The following is a 23,634-nucleotide window of genomic DNA, read 5'->3' on the forward strand; positions in this document are numbered from 1 at the left end:
CTTCTAGAAATCAATGGACAGGGATTGGGACTCTCCTTCAAGATCATCCCCAGCTGCAATTTCCTTAACCAACGCCTCCTCTGAGCCTTTAAACTGAATACCCAGCTCTCTACCAATTTGTAAGGTTTTCCTCGCTTCTGACTTTTGCCTCTGCCAACGTTCTTGAAGATCCGAATCAGACAAGGACCTTCCTTCAAGTTCAGTCAACTCTTCCTCACTTAGCTACTTCCTATGGATTTTCTTCACACGACAGTTTCTAATCTTTCCTTGAGTAACACCATATTTTTCTTGAATTTTTTTGATAGAACTGTATTTCTTAATTTTTCCCCCCCTTTGCTCTAAAGTTCTGCTTAGGTTTGGGAATAAAAATATCATCGCTCATTTGCAAGCAGAGCCCCTTTTCCCATTCTTCCCCCTCCCGTCTCAAACTGGACTTATTTACCTTCGGGTCTGCCAAGCACCCGTCCAATTGTTCCTTATTGGATCCTTTCTTAGAAAAGGAATTTGTAAGGCCCAAATACTCCGAAACCTCCACCGCCTTTGCACCTAACCCCCTTCTCATATAGACAAATCCTTTAGATTCTCATTAATACCTTCATTATTGTCCACCACCTTAACTAGTAATCTGCAATCATCTTCTGCCACCTCCACCTCATTTCCCTCCTCCACCTCGTATTGCTTTTGAGATTTCACAAAACAAACATCATTGACCCTCTGACCCACAATTGCATCCTCCCCTATTTTTCTCTCTACTTCTTCCCTCCCTGACATACAGCCGCCTCTTGGAATGTTCCCCATGCACATTAAATAACTATCATCTTCCTCATGCCAACTCTCTGCCTTCTCCTCCTCCGTTGACTCCATACTCCTTACTGCCGACGCACTCGAATCATCGGTGACTAAATTGACTTTTGCTTTTTTTCTTGTGACTGCACGTATCACCTCTACTAGTAGTCTGTTCCACAACTCTTATTTTAAAAACATCCCTTCCTGCCTCCAAATCAACCACCTCATCAATCAATTCCTTTCTTCTAGTTGCTATCAAGATAGTCATCTCCTCACAACCCGATTCCTGAAGAGCATTTTCTCCCATCGCCAAACATTCCCCCCATAGCTCAGAAATCCTTTTGAACGTGTTATGGTTCCAACAGTGTAATGGCACACCTATTAATTTGATCCAGGTTACCCTTTCAGACGCTCTGTATGATTCTGTCCAAGGATTAACTTCCAGGAAAACTTCCCGTAAGAATGACCAATTATGCTCTTTCATAAACGTATAAAGCTCTTCGTCCACGAATTCTAAAAGGAAATCTCTTCCTCCCATAAACTTAATCCTAACCTCTCCCAAGCCCCCTACACGTAATCTGTCAACCACCTGAGTCGAAGAACATACCGTTGCCATAGTACCTACGAGGCATTTCTGCAACTTTCGAACAACCTCATCATCAATAACTCCTTGTATGGACCTGCTCCTCCTTCTTGTCAGTGTCTCAGAAACTTCTTCCGCAATACTTTTATCGTTAGGTACCCTTATGACTGTATTGGAATTGGCAGGACTATTCAAGTCTCCGCTTGAATTTTTTGCTCTATACCTTGCTTCCTTCACTGAAAGTCGATATCCGAACAACCAAAATCCATTGAGTCTTTGCATCGCTCTCTCTGTATCTTCTTTTTTTGAGAATCTAACAAAACCAAATCGCTTCCCCAATCTGTCATTCTTCCTAGCTATGTAAGAGCTGACAACATCTCCATGCCTACCGAATAATTGTCTCAGTCCACTCCAATGATACCTAGGAGGAATGTTCTGCACAAACAGAGTTTGGATCTTATCTACCTTTCCTGAAGCTTTTTCCGACGATTGAGTTGACGCAGTGCCGCTTACATGCCCCATTTTATGTCTATTTGAGTATTTGTAATTAAATTCAACTTTTAAATTTCTTTTATTTATTTATGGTAATTTAAGATTTTTTATTATGGTAGATTTTTTATTTTTTTAATTAGTGTATTTAGCATTAATGAAAAAAGATAATTTTTTTTGCTTTTAGGGTTTTTGGGAGCTACGCACTCTTATTTGTAATGAGGGGAGGCATTTGTAACCTAAAAAATTTGACCAATAAAATAAAACTTTTGACCGAAGGAAAATCTCTTTTTTTTCTTGTTATTTTGTTCAATTTTGTTATGTCTTTGTTTTCTTTCTTTCTTTTTTTTTAAAAACTTTTATTGAATTAGGGAAATCGAGGAACAAGGAAAAAGGTTCTTGGGATCCTCCTGAGAGTTGAGATCTCGTGTAGGTACGGGCCAGTGTTTATGATATCCACTGCTTCTTTATTGTCAGTCTCTACTATCAGGTCTCGGATGCCTCGGTTCCATGCTTACTCCAGACCATCCATCAATGCCCATAACTCGGCCTAAGAAGCTGAGCACCGCCATTATTATGATAAAACCCAGCTAATCAAAGACCAATATTGTCTCTGAGGATTCCCCCCCCCTGTAGCATCCTTGGTTTGCATGTTTGCAACACCGTTGGTATTCAGCTTGATAGTTCCAGCTTTTGGGGGCACCAACGTTGTCTTGTGCTTTGTTGAAGGCTGCTTCGATGGTTTTCACCAAGGTTGATCTTAATAATTTGAGTCCAAGCTTGAATCGAGTGAATGATTTCCATTGATGACCAAACTTGTGTATTAGAAACAAAATTATTACATTGTTTCCATAATTTTCAAATTATTATTTCAAATAGATGTCTCCAATTGACTAATAATTTAAAATCCAATCAAATTTTTTAAAAAAAACTTGAGACAAATATTTCGTTTTTGTGCCCCTAAGTACCAATACTCCCATGAGTACAGATACCAAAATGGCCTACTGGAATCCGCTAAGTGTGTCAGGTATAGATACTACCTTGTGAGTATCGAAACCCCACCACAGTATTGATACTTTTTGGATGAGTATTGATACTCGCATTCCTAAAAAACTGTTATTTTAAGCTAGTTGATGAATAATATTAGTATCGTTCTTCCAAAACCAACACTCGAACCCAAAAATACCTTGTTTGGGCACAAAAATGACTCTCTAACTCACCCAAAGGTCCTACTAAGGTTCCTAAACATGTTTAAAGTTTTATGTACATTTAGAGGGGTCATAATAGGTCAATAAACAAGCTGAAAAATGTCAAATGCCGAATCTACCATGAACTTGCTTCATAACTTATGCAACCTATCAAAATACATCTAATGTCCTACATGTGGTAGATTTGAATTAGAAGTGAGTTATCTTGAATTTCTAAACTACTGGAAACATCAAAAATTTAACCAAGTGCTAGTTTTTCATTTCCCTTAACCTTGAAGCTTTCTCCAACTTCTCTCACTAGACAAAAATCAATCATAAGGATTACTAATGTTGTTGGGAAGCTTAGAAAAAAGTTTAGAACATTTTTTTTGGGCTTAAATCTCTCAAAAATGAGATGATTATGCTTAGGTTCCTAAACCCCCACTAAAATCCATATTTGGACACTATAGCCAAATCTTGCAAAGGAGGACTTAAAATGAAGCTTGAGAAGAGAAAGTTATTATTCTTACCTTTAGAATCTTAGACCAAACTTGCTAGATAACCATGCTGTTACTTTTCTTAAGATACAATAGAAGATAAAGGAGAGTTTTTTTGAACGAGGAAGAAGACAAGGGTGAAGAGAAAGAGATATCAAGCTATTCCACGTTGACAAGAGATATCAAGCTATTCCACGTTAACATAATCCCTTATTAAGGGAAAGCTTTTGAGAAAGTTGATGAGCAAATTGTTGCTTCGGTCCCCTTAGTTTTTTTTTTTTTTTTTGAAGAAAACATCCTGACTAAAAGCCCCTTCTAAGACCTACAAGGGGAAAAGAGTGTCGACGAAATATATTAACCAAGATTAATGTCCTGAGTTATAGTATAGACAATAACCTTAAGAAAAACCGAGTCAAAAAAAATGAATCCCCTAAGTCTCATTAAAAAGGTGTCCTTTTTACGACAACTTAAGCTCAGCCCAAGCCAAACTTACACTACTTGAGGTCAAGCTTTCCTATAAGGTTAACGGGCCACTCTAGCTCTTCACAGTTTAACCTAAAGTTATTAACCCGAAATTTGGGACGTTATATATGTAACTTCCTAACATAGAAATTATGATTAAATCTCGTCAATCACATACTTATCCTATAAATACTTTAGAAATATATATATACATGATTTGTATACATAAATTAATCAAGAAATATTTATTTATCAATAAAATAAAACAATATCCAAAATCTTCGAAGTAAAATATATAATATAGATTTATATTATTAAAAAATATAAATATCATGTACATAAAATATTAGTTATATCATATGTATTTGAAATAACACGTAAATACATGATTAATAGTACAATACCATGTCATGAAAATAAATAAGAGATATAAAAAAGTACAAGAGCGAGAACAATTGATCCTCCGGATGTTAAGTTCAAAGCCTATAATCGAGTAATATCTGAAAGGTAAAATTGAGAGGTGAGCTAATTCCGAGAAACATACCAACGTTAAAAGCATCCATATAAATTTTGGTAATAGAAAATGAGAGGTTTGAGAAAGAGATGGTGTAGTCAGTTGGCTTTGGGTGACTCCTGATGTACAGAAATTAGTGAGAAATGTATTTCACATATTTGATGTGGCCATTAGCCAAGAATTTATACAAAGAAAATGAGTGAAGTAGTAGGTAATCCGTAATCTTAACTAATGTAATCCTAATTCCTAACAACTAATGTACTCTTCGCCCATGGAGTTCAAAATAATGAAAATCATTTTTTTATTTGTAAAACCGACTGTCTTCTCCACATTTCATCAACAAAAACAATCTGATGAACAAGAAGATAACACATTTGTAAGTCACCCAGAAAGTGACTTGCAGTACATCATATAGGAATCTTTGGGAGATTGCTTGCTGAAGGCGTTTGAAAGCTTTCTGGTAATTTAAGAACCCCATAAAGCAGAACTCGAAATCATCTACGGTCACAATCTCCATGTACTTCTGTGATGGTTTCTTCACGTTTTCGCTCTCATTAACTCCCTTTGTTTTCTCAAGTGGAAGCAAAACCTTGTAATGGAGTCTGGGGAATTCTCCATCAGGAGATGGGATTTTGATTGATCTGTCACTGCAAAAGGTAACTTCAGTTTTCTTATTCATACATACAGTCTTTATAGTGTATCATACCATGTTATCGGACTCCATGTACGAAAGTATCAGCCTTGTTAATGGGAACTCCAATGACTTGCATGGTTCAAGTATCTGGTTCTTCATATTTTGTTTTTCTTTTTGAAGAATGAAATATTTTCTCTTTAAGCTTCTATGGTCAAGGAAGAGATTGTTTTTTTGGTGATGATTGATGAACCTTTGGATTTGGGAAATGGTATCTAAAGGGGGATAGATATGGTGGTTGAATCTAACTTTTTTGTATGCATGCTATTGCTATCGAGCATCAAAAAGGTTAAAGGTAGAGCATAGGGTTGTAAAAAATGAGATTTAAAGAAAAGATGAAGACTAGATTTCAAGCTTTCTGAGTTGGCATTGTAGGTTGCTGATGTCTGCCGATGCTTTAAAACAAACATAAGAAAGGGAAGATGAGATATGGGCAACAAATTGCATTCTGGAAAAAACAGGTTAATGCAGTCTGATGATGGAGCATTTTTGGGAATTGTTATGTCAGCCATGTGAGATCAACTATCATCTTTCTTTCTTTCTTTTTTTTATAAAAAAGACAGGTTATAAGTAGCTCCACTTCTAGCTCTATCCAGTGTTATTGGGAACTCTTTCAAGTTTGGGTTTTAATTTTAAGGAGTAAATCTAGATATTTGTTGTATTCTTTTAAATTCTTTTTAGTAAATTGTATCTGATAACAATTATATATTTATTAAAATTTTTAAGTTTTATGTTCTTTGAAGCGCTACAATCCTTTAATCTGACCAATGTTAACTCTATCATCAACTAAATTTATTAAATTATAATCATGTCTTTACATCCTCTCAAAATTATAAATAATCATCATCATTTTTAGACTCTCGCCAATATTAAAAGAAGACATATAAACCCTCATGCAATGTAAAAAGAGGACTCTCTCTTTTCTCTCTGAATCTAAATTCTTTCAATTCTTCATTTTTTCGAAGTATCATCTTTATCTTTTTTTTTCAAATTATTAACTATGACTCTATCTAACTCAAAAAAGGCAAATCAAAAATGGATTCGATGTTTTAAAAAATATATCAGTATTAATACTTCAATTGGGAGTATTAGTACTCAACCCTTAGTATCGGTACTCTCATGAGTATCGATATCGAAATGATTTATTGGAATCTACTAAGTGTGCCCGGTATCAATACTATTTAGTATCGAAACCTCACTTACAGTATCAATACTCTTTGAATGATTATCGATACTCATCTTCCTAAAAAAAACTCTTATTTCTAATTGATTGATGAACAATATCAATTTTATTTTTTCAGTACCAATAATCAAACTCAAAAATACATGGACACGAAAATAACTTTCCAACTCACCCAAAGGTCGTACTGTCACTGGCCCAACAGGGACATGAATATTTCCTAAACTTCTCGATTTCTTTTACACTTCCATATTTTTATAGTGATTTACATTCATATATAATTTTTTTAAATAGTAATGGTTAAAAATGAGTTTTTTTAATTTAAATTTAATTTTAGATTAAATATATGAAACTTTATGTATCACTTGTTCCCTAAAATTTGTTTGTGTGTACATTTTTTGGATACCAGACATTATCCGATTCAAAATTTTGGATAATTAAAATCATAATATGTATCTGCTCTGAAAAATTAGATATTTAAATTTTCGGATATTCAAAATTTATCAAATATTCGGATGTCCGAATTCGAATATAAGTATTAATATAAAAAATTAAATTTTAAATTTCAATTTAACATTTTTATAATTTTATATAATATATTATATACTCTAGTATATTATATTTATCAAAATATGCTTGAACAAAGTCAAAACAAATTCTTAATGTGTGATTTCAAAGCTTAAAAAGAAAATATTTAAAAGGAAGAACAAAGAACTTACTGGATTCAATTATTTAATTCGCAAGCATGAAGGTGAGGTTGAAAGCTGGCTGGCTAGTGGCACTGGCTGGGACTTTGGGCATTTTAGTTTTCAGGCTGACGGAGTAGTGGATGGGGCGTTGGGCATTTTAATTTTTTGGGTAAACTATATCAAAGACACCTAACTATAGCCTCTTTTCATTTTGACCACCATTTTTTATTTTTTTTCCTATCAGGTCACTTAATTATTTAAATGCATTGAATCAGTCCACTTGTCATTAACATTTAACGGAGGTGTTGACGTGGTAGTTAAAAAAATTGGCATAAATATATATTTGGTCACTATTACTTATATACTCTATCAATTTGGTCTTAATTTTAAAAAATTAAAATAAATTTAATCTTCTAATCAGATCGTGTCATGTGTCACTAATGTCAAATATCATGAAATATGTCAGCACCCGATTGGTGGATTTAATTTATTTTAAATTTAATATATTTAATTTTCTCTGGTCAAAAGGTGACACGTGTCACCCTCTGGGTGAATAAAAATTAAAGGTGTTGAAAGAGGGCAAGGGGATTCAAACTTGGGTGGTGTGGGTAGCAAAGTAGAGCATCAACCACTGAAACAAGCTATTTTTCTAATTTTATATAGACTACATATTGTATATATCTTGTTTCTTAGTATAATCTTAAATTATTAATATTAAATATATCTACTTAAAATCACATCTTAACATTAAAAAAAATATTTTATTTTTTCTTAACCTATTGAATATATGTTATTCTTATCTTAACTAAAAAATAATCTTATCTTAACTTATAAATTATTAAAATATTAAAATATTTAAATTAAGAAAAAGAACTTAAATATTTAGATTTTATTCTTATAATATTTTAAAATTAAGAAAAAATAAAACATATTTTTTAATGACATGAATAAAATATATTCAATAAGTTAAGAAAAAATAAAATATATTTTTTAATGTTAAGATGTGATTTTAAGTTAAGAAATATTTAATATTAAGAATTTTATATACTAAGAAGCAAGATATATACAATATGTAATCTATTTAAAACCAAAAAAAAATTAACTTGGCCTAGTGGTTGATGCTCTCCCTTGCCACGCATGCCACCCACATTTGAATCCTCCTATCCTCTTTCAATGCCTTTAATTAAAAAAATATATGAAATTAAAATAAATTAAATTCTCCAATCAGGTGACGACACATGTCATGACATTTGACATTAATGAGACGTGACACAATCTGATTAAAAGATTAAATTTATTTTAATTTATTAAAATTAAAATCAAATTAATAAAATATATAAGTAATAGTGATTGACAAAAATTCAAAAATAGTGGTCAAAATGAAAAGGGTTATAATTAGGTGATCTCTGGTATAGTTTATCCTTTAATTTTTAAGTTAGGGACGTTCTGGTTGGCTAGAATTATTGGGTCTGGGTAAATTTTTAAAGGGCCAATTTTTATTGGATAATCGAATAATTCGAGATTAAATTTTAGTCGATACGAATTCGATTCGATTATCTAAAATTTTTCGGATAATCGATTTGAACTATTTGAAAATTAAAAAACAAATTAGATTTTCTAATTTTTAATCGGATTAATGAATTGGATCGGTCGGGTTTTGATTTTTTTTACACACCCCTGATTCTATTTAACTCGGTACATATGAAGGAAAATCATAAATATACTAGATGGCGATATATATCGAAAAGCAAGGGTAAGATCTATTTCTTTAAAAAAAAAATAGGATCGATAAAAAATTAAATTACTAAATTAAATCGATTTAATTTATTATTTGAAATTACTTAATTAGTTAATTCAATTTTCATAGTTAGTTTGAGTTATCAAGTTTAGAAACTCAAAACTCAAAAACCAAATAAACTTTTTAAATAAAAAAATTATATATATATATGCTCTCAGTTTTGTATTACTCTTTATAATGCTCCGGACAAGTGTCAATTGAGAGTTATCGTGGTATTGGTGTTGATTGGACATTCTAAGAGGTGGTGATATAACCTAATTAGTCATCAAATAAGACCAAATATGTCAACACGTGGTTATTGGTGACCGTCCCCGAGATGTTCCCACGGGATTGTAGGTGACCAAAATGTGTTTGTTGGACGTTTGCGAGGTGCGCTCCACATTGCTAGGGGTTTACGTAAGTAGTAGTTCGTGTATACAGGGGTTTGCACGGGTGTAGGTTTGCAGGTAGTAACGCTTGCCCCCATGTAAGGGAAGGTTATAAAGTGAGCATAACAATATATAGCTATAATTGTGTGGATGTTGAGTTGGCATGCATTTTATAAAAAGAATTTGTTTCTCCCTAGAAGAGGAAACATCTTGAGGAACTTTCTGAATTTTATCCTTAGAGAGCCCTCGATGGTGCGAGCAGTCAGTTTCACTCGAAGTCTGCTTCGAGGAGGATGTTCGGGGTGCTACCTATTGATATTATGTCTTCGTTGCACCTCATGGATTGTAATACACTTCGTTTTTCGTCCTTGGAGTCTGAATATTCAAATGTCTTAGAAAACTTAAGGGCTGAGATGGAGCAGTTGAAGTCTATGCATACGAGAAAATGAACGAAAAAGTTAATGAGGCTACTGTTGAACTTACGGTAGTAGTCTCCGCATGTTTGGATGAAGATCTGAAGGAGATTTGAGACGTTGCAATACTTGCCTTCCAAGTGGCTCATGGTCCGCTAGATGTCTCTTGTATGAATTTTAAACGACTTCGACGAAAGACTGGATTTTAAGATAAAGAATTGTATGACCGCCAATACACCCCATGATGCAAAGAAAATTTTCCGACGATCTTAACCATCCAATTATGATTAATCAAATCCATGAGGAAGAATGCAAAAAATACCTTAATTCTTCTAGGTTGGGGATATTGGGTTGAGGATGCAGTAAATAGAGACACGATCACGATATTCATAATCCAAAGTTGCAACGATAACGTCTTCGGCCTCTACTTAATTAACCTGATTGCAAACAATATTTTATTTTTCTAAACTATTTAGAGAATTTCACAGTAGACATGAGAAAACTGCTGCTAAACCTTTATGCCTTTTTTATAGTCTCACTAACCCTAATTTTGGCTTCACACTTTAATCTGAATTATATTCTATAAATACATATTAAAAGATTTATAATCACAATAATTATTTTCTTTTTACTATTTATTCGATATTATAATTACAATAATTATAATATTTTTGGTATAATTAAAATCCCCTATAGATATACCAAAAATATATATATTAGTGCAACAAATTTGCCCATATATAATTCGTTTGATATTTACTCGTTTCACTTATAGGGTGTGACCTTTTTGGTTTTTGTAACATTAGTAATAAATATTAAAACAATTCTAATATTACAAACAATGAGTGACATCTAGCAATGTATCATTGTCACCTAAGTAACAAGAAATCAAGGTTCAATATAACCTATTCGTGATTAACTTCCTTTTATGTATTACATCCTTTTATCATTTATATCTAGATCGAACACAAGTCATGAAATAGTCACACTTGTATAGTTCATCTAATGTTTCTTGATATCTTGAATAGACTATTACAAACAAATAATGTATGATATCTCATATCATCTTATGATAGAATGGTCGTGAGTTTATAGTCTCGTTCAATCAAGTGACATGATATGTTACTCCTACTATATATGAACACACTATTAAACTCAAGAAACATCAATCAATAATACTAAGGCAAAGTGAATAAACATAAAATTCATAAAATATATTCAAAATAAAAAAAATAAAGTTTAACATCTCAACATAAAATAAAAACAAATCATTGTAACAAGAAAAACCCTATTTCGCAAGTTCGATCTAAATCGCTAAGATGACTCCTAATAGATCGTCGGCCACCGCTCTCACGGTTGTAACATAATTCACGTCCAAGTGCTATTTTCCCAAGGTTTTCTAGGCTACCATGGCAACAGTAGGAGAGAAAAAGAAAAGACATCTATGAAAATGTAGGTTTCCAATGATGAATAAAGTGTGTAGAAAATAATATATTTATAGTCTATCAAAGTCAAACTTTCCACCAATAGAAAAATTCCTTTTTTTTCTCTAAAAACTCCTTCTTGAATTTAAATTCCAACCTTTTTTCCCGGTACCTTTATCAATTCATAAAATTTCTCCAACCGGTTGTGACTCAGCAGATGCTACAGAATCATCTCGGCAATCCAGTCCAACATCAGTGCACAACAACACCTACAACATTAACAATGTCACAACATCAGTATTTCAATTTGTAGCAAAAATATTACAATCATCCCAAGTATTAACAATTCACTCCTAATATGAAAACGATGTAAAATATGCTAAAATAAGTCTAAATATGTTTCTAAGAATGCTAAATTACATGCTTAACCTAACTAAAAAGGCTTTAAATAATAAATCTTTTGGAGAGTTATCACACCCCCAAACCTAAGTGTTTGCTTGTCCTCAAGGAATGTGTCATGGGGCTAGACTGTCAGCTAGCTGGTCCTTGTAGCCCTTAGATGTCTTGCTTGGTCGTTTGACTTTTAAGTCAGTCTAAACTCCATGATTAATGTTGTTATGGCGATAAGTACAATGGGAAAACATTGAGAAACGTAAGCAAACGTATGTGGAAGAAATTTTTGGCACAGATGCATAAGTTTATTCACACAAAAACTCTTTATATCCAGTGGAGGTGGGAAAACCTCCTTCTATTGTGAAGTCCCCTTACATTCAATGACTACTCCTAGTTTAACTACAAGTAAAACAATTATTTTAGTTCAAAACTCTAATATTTGAGCCTATTCTTCTTATTTTTTTCCAACTAATGGTCGGCCTTGCTAGGTGGACAGGCCCTAAGTCGATATTGACCTCGGCCCTCAAGGCACCCACAATGTGCGCAGGCCTCGACCCTATGTGCCCCCAATATACATTGTTTTCGCCCCTAAGCGGCCCCCTTTGTGCTCTCGTCTCAGTTCTAGGCATTCACCCGATATGCGTTGGCCCCAACCTGTTCGCGGCCCATGACATTCTCCCCCACCTGTTCTAGTGACACCCTCATCGCTAGGTTTGCTTTGGTTTGCTTTGTCGCTTTGCTTGTGGCTTCAAAAGTAGTATCCAAGGTGGTGTTTACCTTCTTTAGGGAATTCTTGACATATTTAATGATTGTTAAGGTCTTGGTCGCTTCTTGATTACCTTGTATCAACGGGACACTACCTTGCCATCGGAAATCCACAATGCTCATGATATTGACATAGGGAATGATAGAGGCTTTGATCTGGATAAGGAAGTTCAACCCGATGACAAAATAAAAGTCATCCATAGGGATTATCATGAGGTCTACGTTTTCCTTCCATCATCCAATATTCAATTCTAACTTCCATGTCATTCCAACAATTGGAACTTCTTTAGTGTTGACGGTCTTGATTGCTTTCTTTGATGATTCAATTTTGAGCCCAAGATCATCGGTGACCCTTTTTGATATGAATAAATTGGTTGCCCCAGTATCCACGAGGGTAACTACTGATTATCCAGTAAGGTTGAAGTTCACGTACATTAATCCTCGCTTCCGGTTTTTATTTTGTTTTACATTGAGTGGTTAATTTTGTACCCTTTGTGGTCCCCTCCATCGGTGATCCTTTCGTCGCTTGGAACTTAACCTTGGCTTAACACTTGTAATTGAACTAAGTTTACATACTTCTTCCTCTGAATCGTCGTCTTTTTTGGTAACGACTAAGAGTTTTTTTAGTTTGAGGGAAATCACTTGTGAAGTGTCCTATCTCATGGCAATTGAAGCAGTGGATCGATTGGATAACCCCCCTTCTCTTTTGATTTATTGCGTCGATAGGATCTGCCTTTTGTAGGCTCCTCATCGTCACTTGATAGGCTTTATTCTTGGCATTCATCTTGGTTTCTCTTACTAGGACTCTCGGCTTTCGATTTGGGTGGCTTTGTGTTCTTAATACCAAGTTCGATGAGTGATTCAGTGGTTATCAAGGCTTTAGACAACTCTTTGACACCCCTTCTTTCCAACTCATTTTTGGCCCATGGCTTTAATCCGTCCATGAAAGTGAAGAACCCATCTTCTTTGGTTAGGCTATGCACTTGAAGGCTTAGCTCGATGAATTGACAAACATGTTCCCTTAGTGAGTCTTCTTGTCTAAGGCACCTTAGTTTTGATCGTGCCTCGTTCTTACTTTAATAAGGGTAAAATTGTTCCTTGAATTCACCTTAGAACTCTGTCCAGGTTCCAATGGTGGTGCAATCTTGTTTCATCTCAATGCACTTACATCGCCACCATAAAAATGCTAGATCAGTTAAGTAAACAGAAGCAATGTTTACCTTTCAATAATGTTATCGATGCTCATTACTCGGAAGTATTGATCTATGTTCCACATAAAATTTTCAACGTCTTTGGCTGACCTAGTCCCTTTAAACTTTTCTGGTTTAGGGACTTCGTCCCGGCCTTTGGGGCGCTGGTTAGCATGCTACCAGCCATGACAGCCTTGTACAAGGCTATCTCAGTCTAAAGTTGCTTGATCTATTTCTTCAGGTTATTGACATCGGTTCTGAAACCCTGGTTTTTAAGTTCTTCAACCTCTTATGTTAATGCTAGGATTACAGCTTCCAAGGTATAATCTTGTTTGGAACTCTTCACATCTAATCCATTGAGTGCACCCTGCACATCCTCTTGAATATTCTCCAAGGCTTTAAGCTTCTCGAGATCTAGGGACCCTAGCTTTTCTAGGTTGATGGTTTCCAATTGATCCAACACCTCCTTATCCTCCCTTACGGAGTCTTCAAGTTTAGCGATCTTACCTTGGAACGATATGAGAAAAACTACTCACTCTTATCCAATTGCTTCGTTGCGTTATGAAGCCATCTCATCCAACGACGAACCTTGATCTGGTACCACTCGTCACGAGGCTAAATTGCTAGCTAGCTGGTCTGTGTATCCCTTAAATGCCTTGCTCGATCACTCGACTTCTAAGTTAGCCTAAACTTCTCGATTAATGTTGTTATGGCGATAAGTACGATGGGAAAACATTGAGAAACGTAAGTAAGAGTATGTAGAGGAAATTTTTGGCATAGATGCCTGGGTTTATTCATACAAAAACTATCTATATCCAATGGAGGTGGGGAGGCCTCCTTTTATAGTGAAGTCTCCTTACATTAAATGATTACTCCTAGTTTAACTACAAGTAAAACTCTAAGTAGAACTTGTTACATTCAAGGACTATGCTACTTTTCTTATTTTTCCAAGTAATAGTCGACTTTGCTAGGTGGATAGGCTTTAAGTTGGTACTGGCATTGGCCTTCAATGCACTCGCAATGTGCGCAGGCCTCAGCCCTGTTTGCCCCAATGTGCGCTACCCTCGCCCCTCAGTGGCCCCCTTTGTGCTCTCATCTCGGTTCTAGGCACACACCCGATGTGCGTTGGCCCCAGCCCTTAGTGCAACCCGTTGTGTGCTGGTTAGAGCCCTTGACATGTGTCGGCCTCGACCCTAGATGACCCTTGGTGTGCGGTGACCTCGGCCCTAAGCGACCATTGGTGTGCGACAGCCTCGGCCCTGGGCGGTGCTAGACATGTGTAGGTCTTGCTTGTAGGTAGTTTGGGGTGGGCGTGTCTTGACCTTTGAGGCACGATGTCCGCCTTGGTCTCAGCGTGGTCCTTTTGAGCCGCCTGGGTTGCGTCTTTTGTGCCCTAATGGGTGTTAATCTCGGCCCCCACAGTGGGAGCAGCCTACCTCGTGCTGGTCGCGGCCCCACGGGTAGTCTGATGTAGGCCAGCCTTGCCCACAAGTTCGCGCCCTATGATAAATGCTTGATAACAACTTACCCTCATCAATTAGTCAACATAACCCTTACACTTGTCTTGCACCTGTCACCTCAGAACTTTAGCAATTTTATACCAATCACCTTCGAATCTCAAGACAAAAAGAAATCAACTTATAATCTTGTGCATGTGTGTGCTCTTAGTCGTGATAGTTCACCACATATGTATTTGCAGAGAATATCATAATTATCAAAGTGATAATAAAGCAAAAAATGTCACAACAATTACTATTTTGCTTAACTAGAGCTTCAACTCATCACAACTACATGCTAATACATGAGTAGTAAGATGTTGTCGACAACGAACCCCCTAACCTTTTAGGTAGAGTCATCTCGTGATAATTTTCATTCAGTCATACTATTCGAGACTATCTTTTCTACTTAGTATTAACTAAACGTACCAAACTTGCCTTAGCAGCGGAGTGTCCTAGAGCTAAAAGCTTGTTGTGAATAATTTATTCGGCTAGAGCCAGTTGGGCACCTCTAGCAGTTCACACAGAACTTAAACAAATTTTTTTGTATTTGTTTTATTTTTAAAAAATACAATAACTAAATATTCTCCAAAATACTCATAAGTAAACCAGGCACGAAATTCAGTAAATAATTAGAGCATCATAACAATCATTAAGACAATCTCAAGTTATATTTAAATTCTAAGATTCTCGGTATTAGGTTGCTATCGAGAATTATCTCATCATAAGTAAATGCAAAGTCTCAGCAATTATTTGTCTATCTAAATGTTGTGGCAAACAATGTCATGAAAAACATGAACGAGCAACACAAATCATGAGCATGACAAATGCACCTAACAATGAACAACATATACCAATTTCAATTTTGGCTTTCGTTCTTCCCCTATTTTTAAAGTTTAAATTATATGTATCTCTCTAATGGTTCATTATTTTTGTTCAGTTTTGTCGCCTTCCTGACTATTGTGGCTATCATCGCCGACACCACGTGGTTCCCCTCATCGTGCGCAATTGTTTGGTGCCCTTAGCGTGTCTATCATCATTATCGATAACGGTTGGTGAAGAAAGAAAGCTTTCAGGTATAAAAACTCCAGATCAGTCGTCCACTGCCGTGAATCGACCCTGGTAAGTAGCTATACTTCTAGCTCTATCCAGTGTTATTGGGAACTCTTTCAAGTTTGGATTTCAATTTTAAGGAGTAAATCTAGATATTTGTTGTATTTCTTTTAGATTTTTTTTAGTAAACCGTATTTCTGTTATCAATTATCTATTTATTAAATTTTTAAAGTTTTATGTTTTTTGAAAGAGAAAATCGCCTCAGTGACCAAAAATGTCTTATAATATACGATTTTAATCAACTTTTTTTGGATTTGCCAAAATGACCAACAAAATCGCAATGCGAAACAAAAATCGCAACGCGATTTAGAAAATCGCAATGTTGAAAAGAAAATCGCAACGGTCAAAAAAAAATCGCAACGCGATCTTCCAAGAATCGCAATGCGATTCAAAGAATCGCAACGCGATTGAGAAAATCGCAACGCGATTCCAGGAATCGCAATGCGATTGAGAAAATCGCAACGCGATTCCAAGAATCGCAAAACGGCAAAAGAAAATCTCAAAAGCAGTAGAGCTGTTCGTATTGCATTTGTTTCTTAAGAATTTTCTCTAAAAAGATAGTATCCGCGCGGACGTGTCGAAGACACGTATTACCACGACCACGACCACGACCACGACCACGACCACGACCACGACCACGACCACGACCACGACCACGACCACGAGACGGCGGCGGCGGCGGAGCGCGAGAGTCCCCCTTGTTCTCTTTCACTCAACAAGGAAATGAGAAATTCAAACCTTAAATACACTTCCCAATAGTGTTTCCAATACTATGTGGGATTGAACATTACCAACAATCTTCACATGTCAACCTATTTTGCTAAGAGCTTGAGTGTGACTATAAGAGAGATTAGTTCATTTGGTATGCCAAAATTGTTTTGTTTAGTGAAAAAGGGTGGGTTGCCGTATACAAATATAATTTCTACTCGGTTATGCATACATGTGGATTTATACACAACAATTCTACATTCAAGACTCTCCTCATAGCTGATCAATTTCTTGTAGATTTTTTGTTGCTTTGTGATATTGGAGATAAAGTTACAAGTTATGATTTTAAATTCTCTACTGGATGGAACTGGAAGCATAGTTCAAGTTTATTACAAGGTCCAAAGTTCCACCAAAGGTTGCAGGGACATCATTTCACGACAAATAAAAGCAATTTACTTGGCTTATGGTTTATTAGTTACACTTCTTCAAATGAACTAATCTCCAACAATTTTAGTGAATGGCACAGTCAAATTAAGCACACAAAATAGGTTGACATGTGAAGGTTGTTGGTAATGTTCAATCCCACATAGTATTGGAAACACTATTGGGAAGTGTATTTAAGGCTTGGATTTCTCATTTCCTTGTTGAGTGAAAGAGAACAAGGGGGACTCTCGCGCGCCGCCGCCGCCGTCTCGTCTCGGGTCGTGGTCGTGGTCGTGGTAATACGTGTCTTCGACACGTCCGCGCGGATACTATCTTTTTAGAGAAAATTTTTAAGAAACAAATGCATTGCGATTCTTGGAATCGTTGCGATTCTTGGAATGCTTAATCTGACTTATGTCAACTCTATCGTCAAGTAAATTTATTAAACGATAATCATGTCTATACATTCGCCCAATTTATAAATAGTCATCATCACTCTTAGACTAACACTAATATTAAGAGGAGACTTATAAACTCTCATGCAACATAAAAAGGGGACTCTCTTTTCTCTCTCAATCTAAATTCTCTCAATTGTTCAATTTTTCTTTCAGATTATCATCTTTATCTTCTTTTTCAAATTATTAACTGTGACTTCTATCTAAATCAAAATGGACAAGACGTCCAAATCTTTGACAAACATTATTTTCCCATCAACAATATTCCAAATCATTTTAAGGGGTTTTTTTATAACAAAATAAGATAATGGATGAAGATAAAAAAGGAAAGCACATGCAAAGAGTGCTTTTTAAGACCGGTTGTGAGAACAGAATGGCGTAAACACAAGGTTTAGTCCGGAGTTCAATGCAAATAGTATTTGTGTCATTTGATAGTAAACAGCTAAAAATAGTTTGAAGTTTCTAAATTAATTAGGTACTTAAAAGAATTCCCAGGATTTTTGTGTGATTCTCTTTGGCCTGTCTTATTTCTTCACCATTTGATCATTCAGAAACTTGTAAATATGACCAAGATGATGGTCCATCTATGACCATAAGAAACCTCTTCTGAAAAGACAATGAAGTGTAGCTTATCTGAGGTGGAAATGAACATGCAGATTAAATATTACCTAATTTTTGTCATTAAACTATGGAAAATAAAGCTAAGCTATTAATTAACCTAAAAGGAATCCGCGGCTTGTTTTTCTGAAAGCTTAAAGGAATATACCAATGGAACTTAGTACCATTCCCCACTTCATGGCATGTTGGCATTAAGTGTTGGTAATAACATGACAATTTTTGGTTCATAGGGTGGCGGCAAAAAAGTGGGTGCATGGAATTTTTGGGTAGCCGACACCGGTGACAACGTTTGATTGCCTCGTATATTTGCTCATGGATTTCAATGGAATGAAAATATTTTGACATTATGTAAAACTGTTGATTTTTCCAGATTTCACCAACAAAAATAATATGATGAAACAGTGGAAATTACAATTGTAAGCCACCTAGAAAGTGACTTGTAGTACATCATGCATTAGTCTTTGGGAGATTGCTTGCTGAAGGTATTTGAAAGCTTTCTGGTAATTCAAGAACCCCATAAACGAGAACTCGAAATCATCTACCGTCACAATCTCCATGTACTTCTGTGATGGTTTCTTCATGTTTTCGCTCTCATTAAGCACCTTTATTTTCTCAAGTGGAATCAAAACCTTGTAATGGACTCTGAGGAATTCGCCATTCGGGATCTTGATCGCTCTGTCACTGCAAAAGGCAACCTTTTGAGATGAGATGAAAAGTAAACCAGCTATAGGACCTGCTGTTGTTGATAAATAGCATTGGCATGCCTTCAACAGCATCTCTCCTTCTTTGATACTAAATAATTGTTTGAATATCTTATCCATCCCTCCAACTTGAAGAATTCTTTCTCCCAAACTAAACTTTCTCTTCAGAGTTTCACTGATCTTTGGTCCCGATCTCACTGCAGTTTCAAAAATGCCTTTAGTTTTCATTTCATTTCGATCTTGATACATATATATGTGTGTTTAGAGTGTTTCATACCATGTTCCCTGACTCCATGTGCGAAAGTATCAGCTTTCTTCCCAAGTTTTTTCATCAAATTTCCTTTGCCTGTGATTACCAAAACTTTCTCATTACCAAAAACATCATCATTATGAATATCTAAACCCATCACAGATTAAAAGGGAGCTTCTACCTTTTATAAATTTGTTAGACCCTTCAGCAGCTGGTGGAATACGGTACTGGCCAGCTGCGTCTGGTAAGTATCGTCTTGGCGTTCTCTCAATTTGATACAATGCTGATTTCATTGGAACTCCAATGACTTGTCAAGTATCTGATTCTTCATTTTCTGAAGAATGAGATGGAAATCTTTCTCTCTTTCAGCTTCTATGATCAAGGAAGAGATGTGATTTTGTGATGATAGATGAATTTTTTTGGCTTATGGTATTTAAAGAGGTGTTGTACCCAACTTTTTTGTTTGCATGCTATTGCGCATCAAAAAAGATTAAAGGTAAAGAAAAGATGACTAGATTTCAAGCTTTCTGAGTTGGCATTGTAGCTTTCTGATGTCTGCAACTGCTTTAATACAAACATAAGAAAGGAAAGATGAGATTTGGGAAGCAAATTGCATGGTGAGAAAGATATGATAATGCAGTCATTGACGATGGATCATTTTCTGAAAATGTCATGTCAGCCATGTGCAAGAAGGAGCACAAGATTTTATGTTGTGGGCTGAATTTATAAAATTTTAAAGGCTGAAAACAGATTATTAATAGAAAAAACATAGAAAATATCTAAAACATGTGATAATTTTAAAATTTTAGAAAGCGACAACCTCCACCCACCCCTTCATCTTTCTGTTTTAAAACAGAGTTTAAAGAGAGCACCACTAGCAGCTCTCTCCAATGTTCTTGGGAATTCTTTCAAGTTTGATTCAATCTAAAAGGGTAGTTCTTGGTATTCCATGTCATTTTACAATAAAAGGGTAATTTCTTCTTTTTTTTAAAAAAAAGTGCAGTTAAGATCATTTTCTTTACCTTTTTTTATGCATTTCCCCCTTCAAACAAATGATCATGAGAAACCATTAAGCAAACTTTCTTAATATGACCAAGGCAACGGTCCCATTTATAACTAGAAGAAAACCTCTTTTGAAAAGGCAATGAACCATAGCTTATCTTAGGTGGAAATCAGCTTGCAGATAATAAAGCTTTTGCTTAGCAAGAAAGGAATCCATGGCTTATTTTTGTCAAAGCTTAAAGAATATATACCCAACCCATAGTATGACTTTGGTAATTGATACCTGCTAACTGAACTGAAGAACCAAGTGATTTGAAATTTTATCAGATATGCTGCTCATAATAGCAAAATAAGTTAGGGTGGTTGGGTTTTTTTTCTTTATAAACACAATTTCCATGAAACTTCTGAGCATTGACTAATTCTAATGCAGATGTGTGCATCAGAAAATGGATGAGGAAAGAAAAAGGTGTCAAAATGCTGTTTCTACTTCTGCAATATTTAACAGTTCCCTTTTCCAGAGTTGCCTATACACATTCATGTAAACACTATCCCTATGGCTTAATAAGATTAAGCAAACGACAGACAAACTTGTTTGTGCTTGCAAATAAGCAAATCTTATTCAGGCTAAATTGGAAAATCCGTTAACCGATATCTGCACAAGATAGTCATCTTCTGTCCTTTTGTACATTTGGCACCTAAACAACACATTACCTATGAGAGGATGCATGCGGCATTGGGTATGTTGCAGGACCCATGTTCACCGGAGTTCCAGGAACCACTGCTCCAGGTACAGGAGCTCTCACTCCATAAGCCATATGGGTCGGGCCGAGAAGATTCAATGGCGTGCCAACCGCTGAGACAAGGGGGCCTCCTATTGGTTGCCCTATAGTTGAGGCACCACACACACCAAAACCAGCTGGTGCAGCAGGATGTAGGGGGGTTTGTTTCGCTGATTTTCCAGACAAATCTCCAGCAGCAGCACCAGTCGATTGACCAATGATCGGTCCTTGGGGTGCTGAAATATCTCCATTTCCAACACTGGTGATATCGTGGATGCTAGATCGCCTCCGGTCTTTGTTCATTGAGTTCAATCGAATGAAATACTTTTGCGCATGACTTGCCACTTGTATTGGTGTTCTTGAGACCACATAGTTCCGGGATATGCTTCGCCAGTCACCTTTCCCATATTTTTCTAAACCAAGAAGAAATAATCTGCTTTCCAAGATAAAAATAATTATAATTATAATATGAAAACTTATCGGTCAAATGAATATCAAAATACATCTCAAAATTCATAGAATAACAATAAAGATCATTCATAAAACAATAAGCACTTTCTTGAGTGCGAGTTATCCTGGCTTATGAACATTTCCTATGGGTTAGAATCAGGCATTACAGACAAATTAAAGCGGATTAATACGTTCTGTATGTTATGGGACAAAAAGACACCATGCCTCTTCAACGGTATCAGGTAGCAACGTTATACCCCAAATGAGGTTATATGTAGTGCATGCAAAATTCACCACCATTTAAATTACAAGAAAGAGCACAATTAAACTTTAAGCACAAACACAGCATCTATAACTCACACAGGAACCATCAAATGAAATCATCACAGTAGAGTACAGGCATATATATCAGAAATGTATCATAAATAGTTCTTACTCGGAAAGGCATGGTTTTCCACCTTAATGCAAGTGATATGTGAACCAAATCGCCCAGCAAAGCCTACGTAGCTATATAACCTGAGCGTCATTTTACGTGACTTGAAGGATGAAATAAATCTTATATGCCATAATTATTTTCATAAATTCTTTTCCTATACGGTAGCCTGGTGAAAAGTTCATTTTCTACCATAAACCTTCTCAAGTTGTCCCTTGTCTTCCATATTAGAACCAAATTTTGGCAAGCACTTCACTAATAAAACCAAAAACGGTTATACCAAAACGGCATGTTGAACACGAAAGACATATGCCAGCAAAAAGATATAAAACCAAAAATACTGGTTTTAAGTCAAAATTTAGGCTATATATGGTTGTTTAGCACGCGCGAGATGATAAAACGGTTAACCTATAACAGCCACAAGTGTCACACAGGTAAGATGTAATGATAGCATAATTATTCTCTTTCGGGATATAATTTTGTGGAAGATAGAAAACGATATATCTTCCACGTGGTAACATTGAAATTCGGTTTTCACTTCAATTACTTCACATCATTTCAGGATATGTTCATCATCTACTGGCCATCTACTGACAAACAGACGTCAAAAGCTTCAGAATAACGCACAGAAGTAGGAAAACCGTTCAAGATCTAATCTTCCTAACTAACAATAAGCGACAAACAAAATGATGAAAAGGTGGAAAGCATTTTCTGTGAACATTTTTGTCAAATAAAGATTCTAAATACGGATGGGATGCACGAATCCAAAATATAATAAATGCACATTGTTACGAAATATAAAGTATGAAGAAAACTAAGTAGTAAAGTTCCCAAGGGCAAAAGAGAAGGAGCATATGTCAATCAAAATAAAAAATCTAAACGAGTAGAACTAATTCACCTGTGCTCCTCCTCCGTCCAAGCAGTCCCCTTGCGACGCTTCTGATCGGACCTCGAACTCATAACCCCATGGTTTGACACATTGTTATTATGCCCTAAATTGCTATTTCCTTTCTTACCCGTTCCTTCACTACCAGCATGACCCACTGAACTGTCAGCAGAATCATAAAGAGGGAGAGGCATAAAGCCAGATTCAATCCGGTTAACGTTATCCACTAGAATCTCATAATGTTCTTTAATCTCTTCCAAAGTTTTACCAGGTACAGCAGCAGCAATTTTCTCCCACCGGTCAGAACAGTCCTCGGGATAAGTTGCAAGGGCATTTTCAAATGCCTTATCTTGCTCCCCACTCCACTCGGAGCTATTGCCAGGCTCATCCAAAGACATCTAGGCTTGTCTAGAATATCACTTGCAGGAAGAATGAACCGAATAAGCTTTTAATGCATATCCAAAATCATGGATTTTTAAGATTGGTTCGAGGATTATTTCAGTAGTGGATTTCACTAACAACAGATCCGATAGAATATTTAAATTTTAGGGAAGAAGATATTGGATATGAATATTTAAGTGTTCAATAAATCCAAAACGATTAAAAATTTGCAGTAAATCGATCTCCCACTCAAGTTGAAATCAGACCAAAAAGGGAAAAAAAGATCAATTAAAACACTCAAAAGTACAAGTTGCACCTATGAGGTGCTTGAAGATTCATTTCACTGTTTTATACGGGAAAAAACGCTTTAAACAATAAGCAAAAGAATTTCTTGGAATAGTAACACAGAGGAAACAAAATTCCTAAAAGGAACTTTTAATGATACCAAAATAGATCAATTCAAAAGGTTTCTTCAGAAGAAATATATGATTTTTCTTTATAATTCTCATT

At 35.7% G+C, this 23,634-nt stretch overlaps 3 protein-coding genes across 4 annotated transcripts; all 3 read right to left on the minus strand.

Moving 5' to 3' along the window:
• Positions 1-889: 889 nt before the first annotated feature.
• LOC120131927 lies at positions 890-1,891 on the minus strand. The gene has a single exon (XM_039148790.1). It carries the CDS (start codon positions 1,889-1,891, stop codon positions 890-892), a length of 1,002 nt encoding a protein of 333 aa, XP_039004721.1.
• A 5,200-nt stretch (positions 1,892-7,091) lies between these two features.
• LOC120132099 (transcription factor SRM1-like) lies at positions 7,092-23,141 on the minus strand. 2 transcript variants are annotated; one of them, XR_005516973.1, is made up of 4 exons: positions 22,756-23,141; positions 20,776-21,407; positions 12,812-12,814; positions 7,092-7,103 (listed from the first exon to the last, which is right to left on the minus strand). XR_005516973.1 is itself a non-coding variant. In XM_039148932.1 (2 exons), the coding sequence occupies exons 1-2, from the start codon at positions 23,139-23,141 to the stop codon at positions 20,903-20,905; spliced, it is 891 nt and encodes a 296-aa protein (XP_039004863.1). In that variant the 3' UTR covers positions 20,668-20,902. The 2 variants fall into 2 exon arrangements, 1 of the variants encoding a protein (XP_039004863.1); XM_039148932.1 differs by lacking the exons at positions 7,092-7,103; positions 12,812-12,814 and having other exon boundaries at positions 20,668-21,407.
• LOC120132113 (putative GEM-like protein 8) lies at positions 18,659-19,601 on the minus strand. Its single transcript, XM_039148940.1, has 3 exons — positions 19,375-19,601; positions 19,221-19,289; positions 18,659-19,140 (listed from the first exon to the last, which is right to left on the minus strand). The coding sequence occupies exons 1-3, from the start codon at positions 19,484-19,486 to the stop codon at positions 18,668-18,670; spliced, it is 654 nt and encodes a 217-aa protein (XP_039004871.1). The 5' UTR covers positions 19,487-19,601; the 3' UTR covers positions 18,659-18,667.
• Positions 23,142-23,634: the final 493 nt, after the last annotated feature.

The sequence above is a fragment of the Hibiscus syriacus genome, unplaced genomic scaffold (genome assembly GCF_006381635.1).
Source record: "Hibiscus syriacus cultivar Baekdansim isolate YM2019G1 unplaced genomic scaffold, ASM638163v2 tig00001713_pilon, whole genome shotgun sequence".
Lineage (NCBI taxonomy): Eukaryota > Viridiplantae > Streptophyta > Magnoliopsida > Malvales > Malvaceae > Hibiscus > Hibiscus syriacus.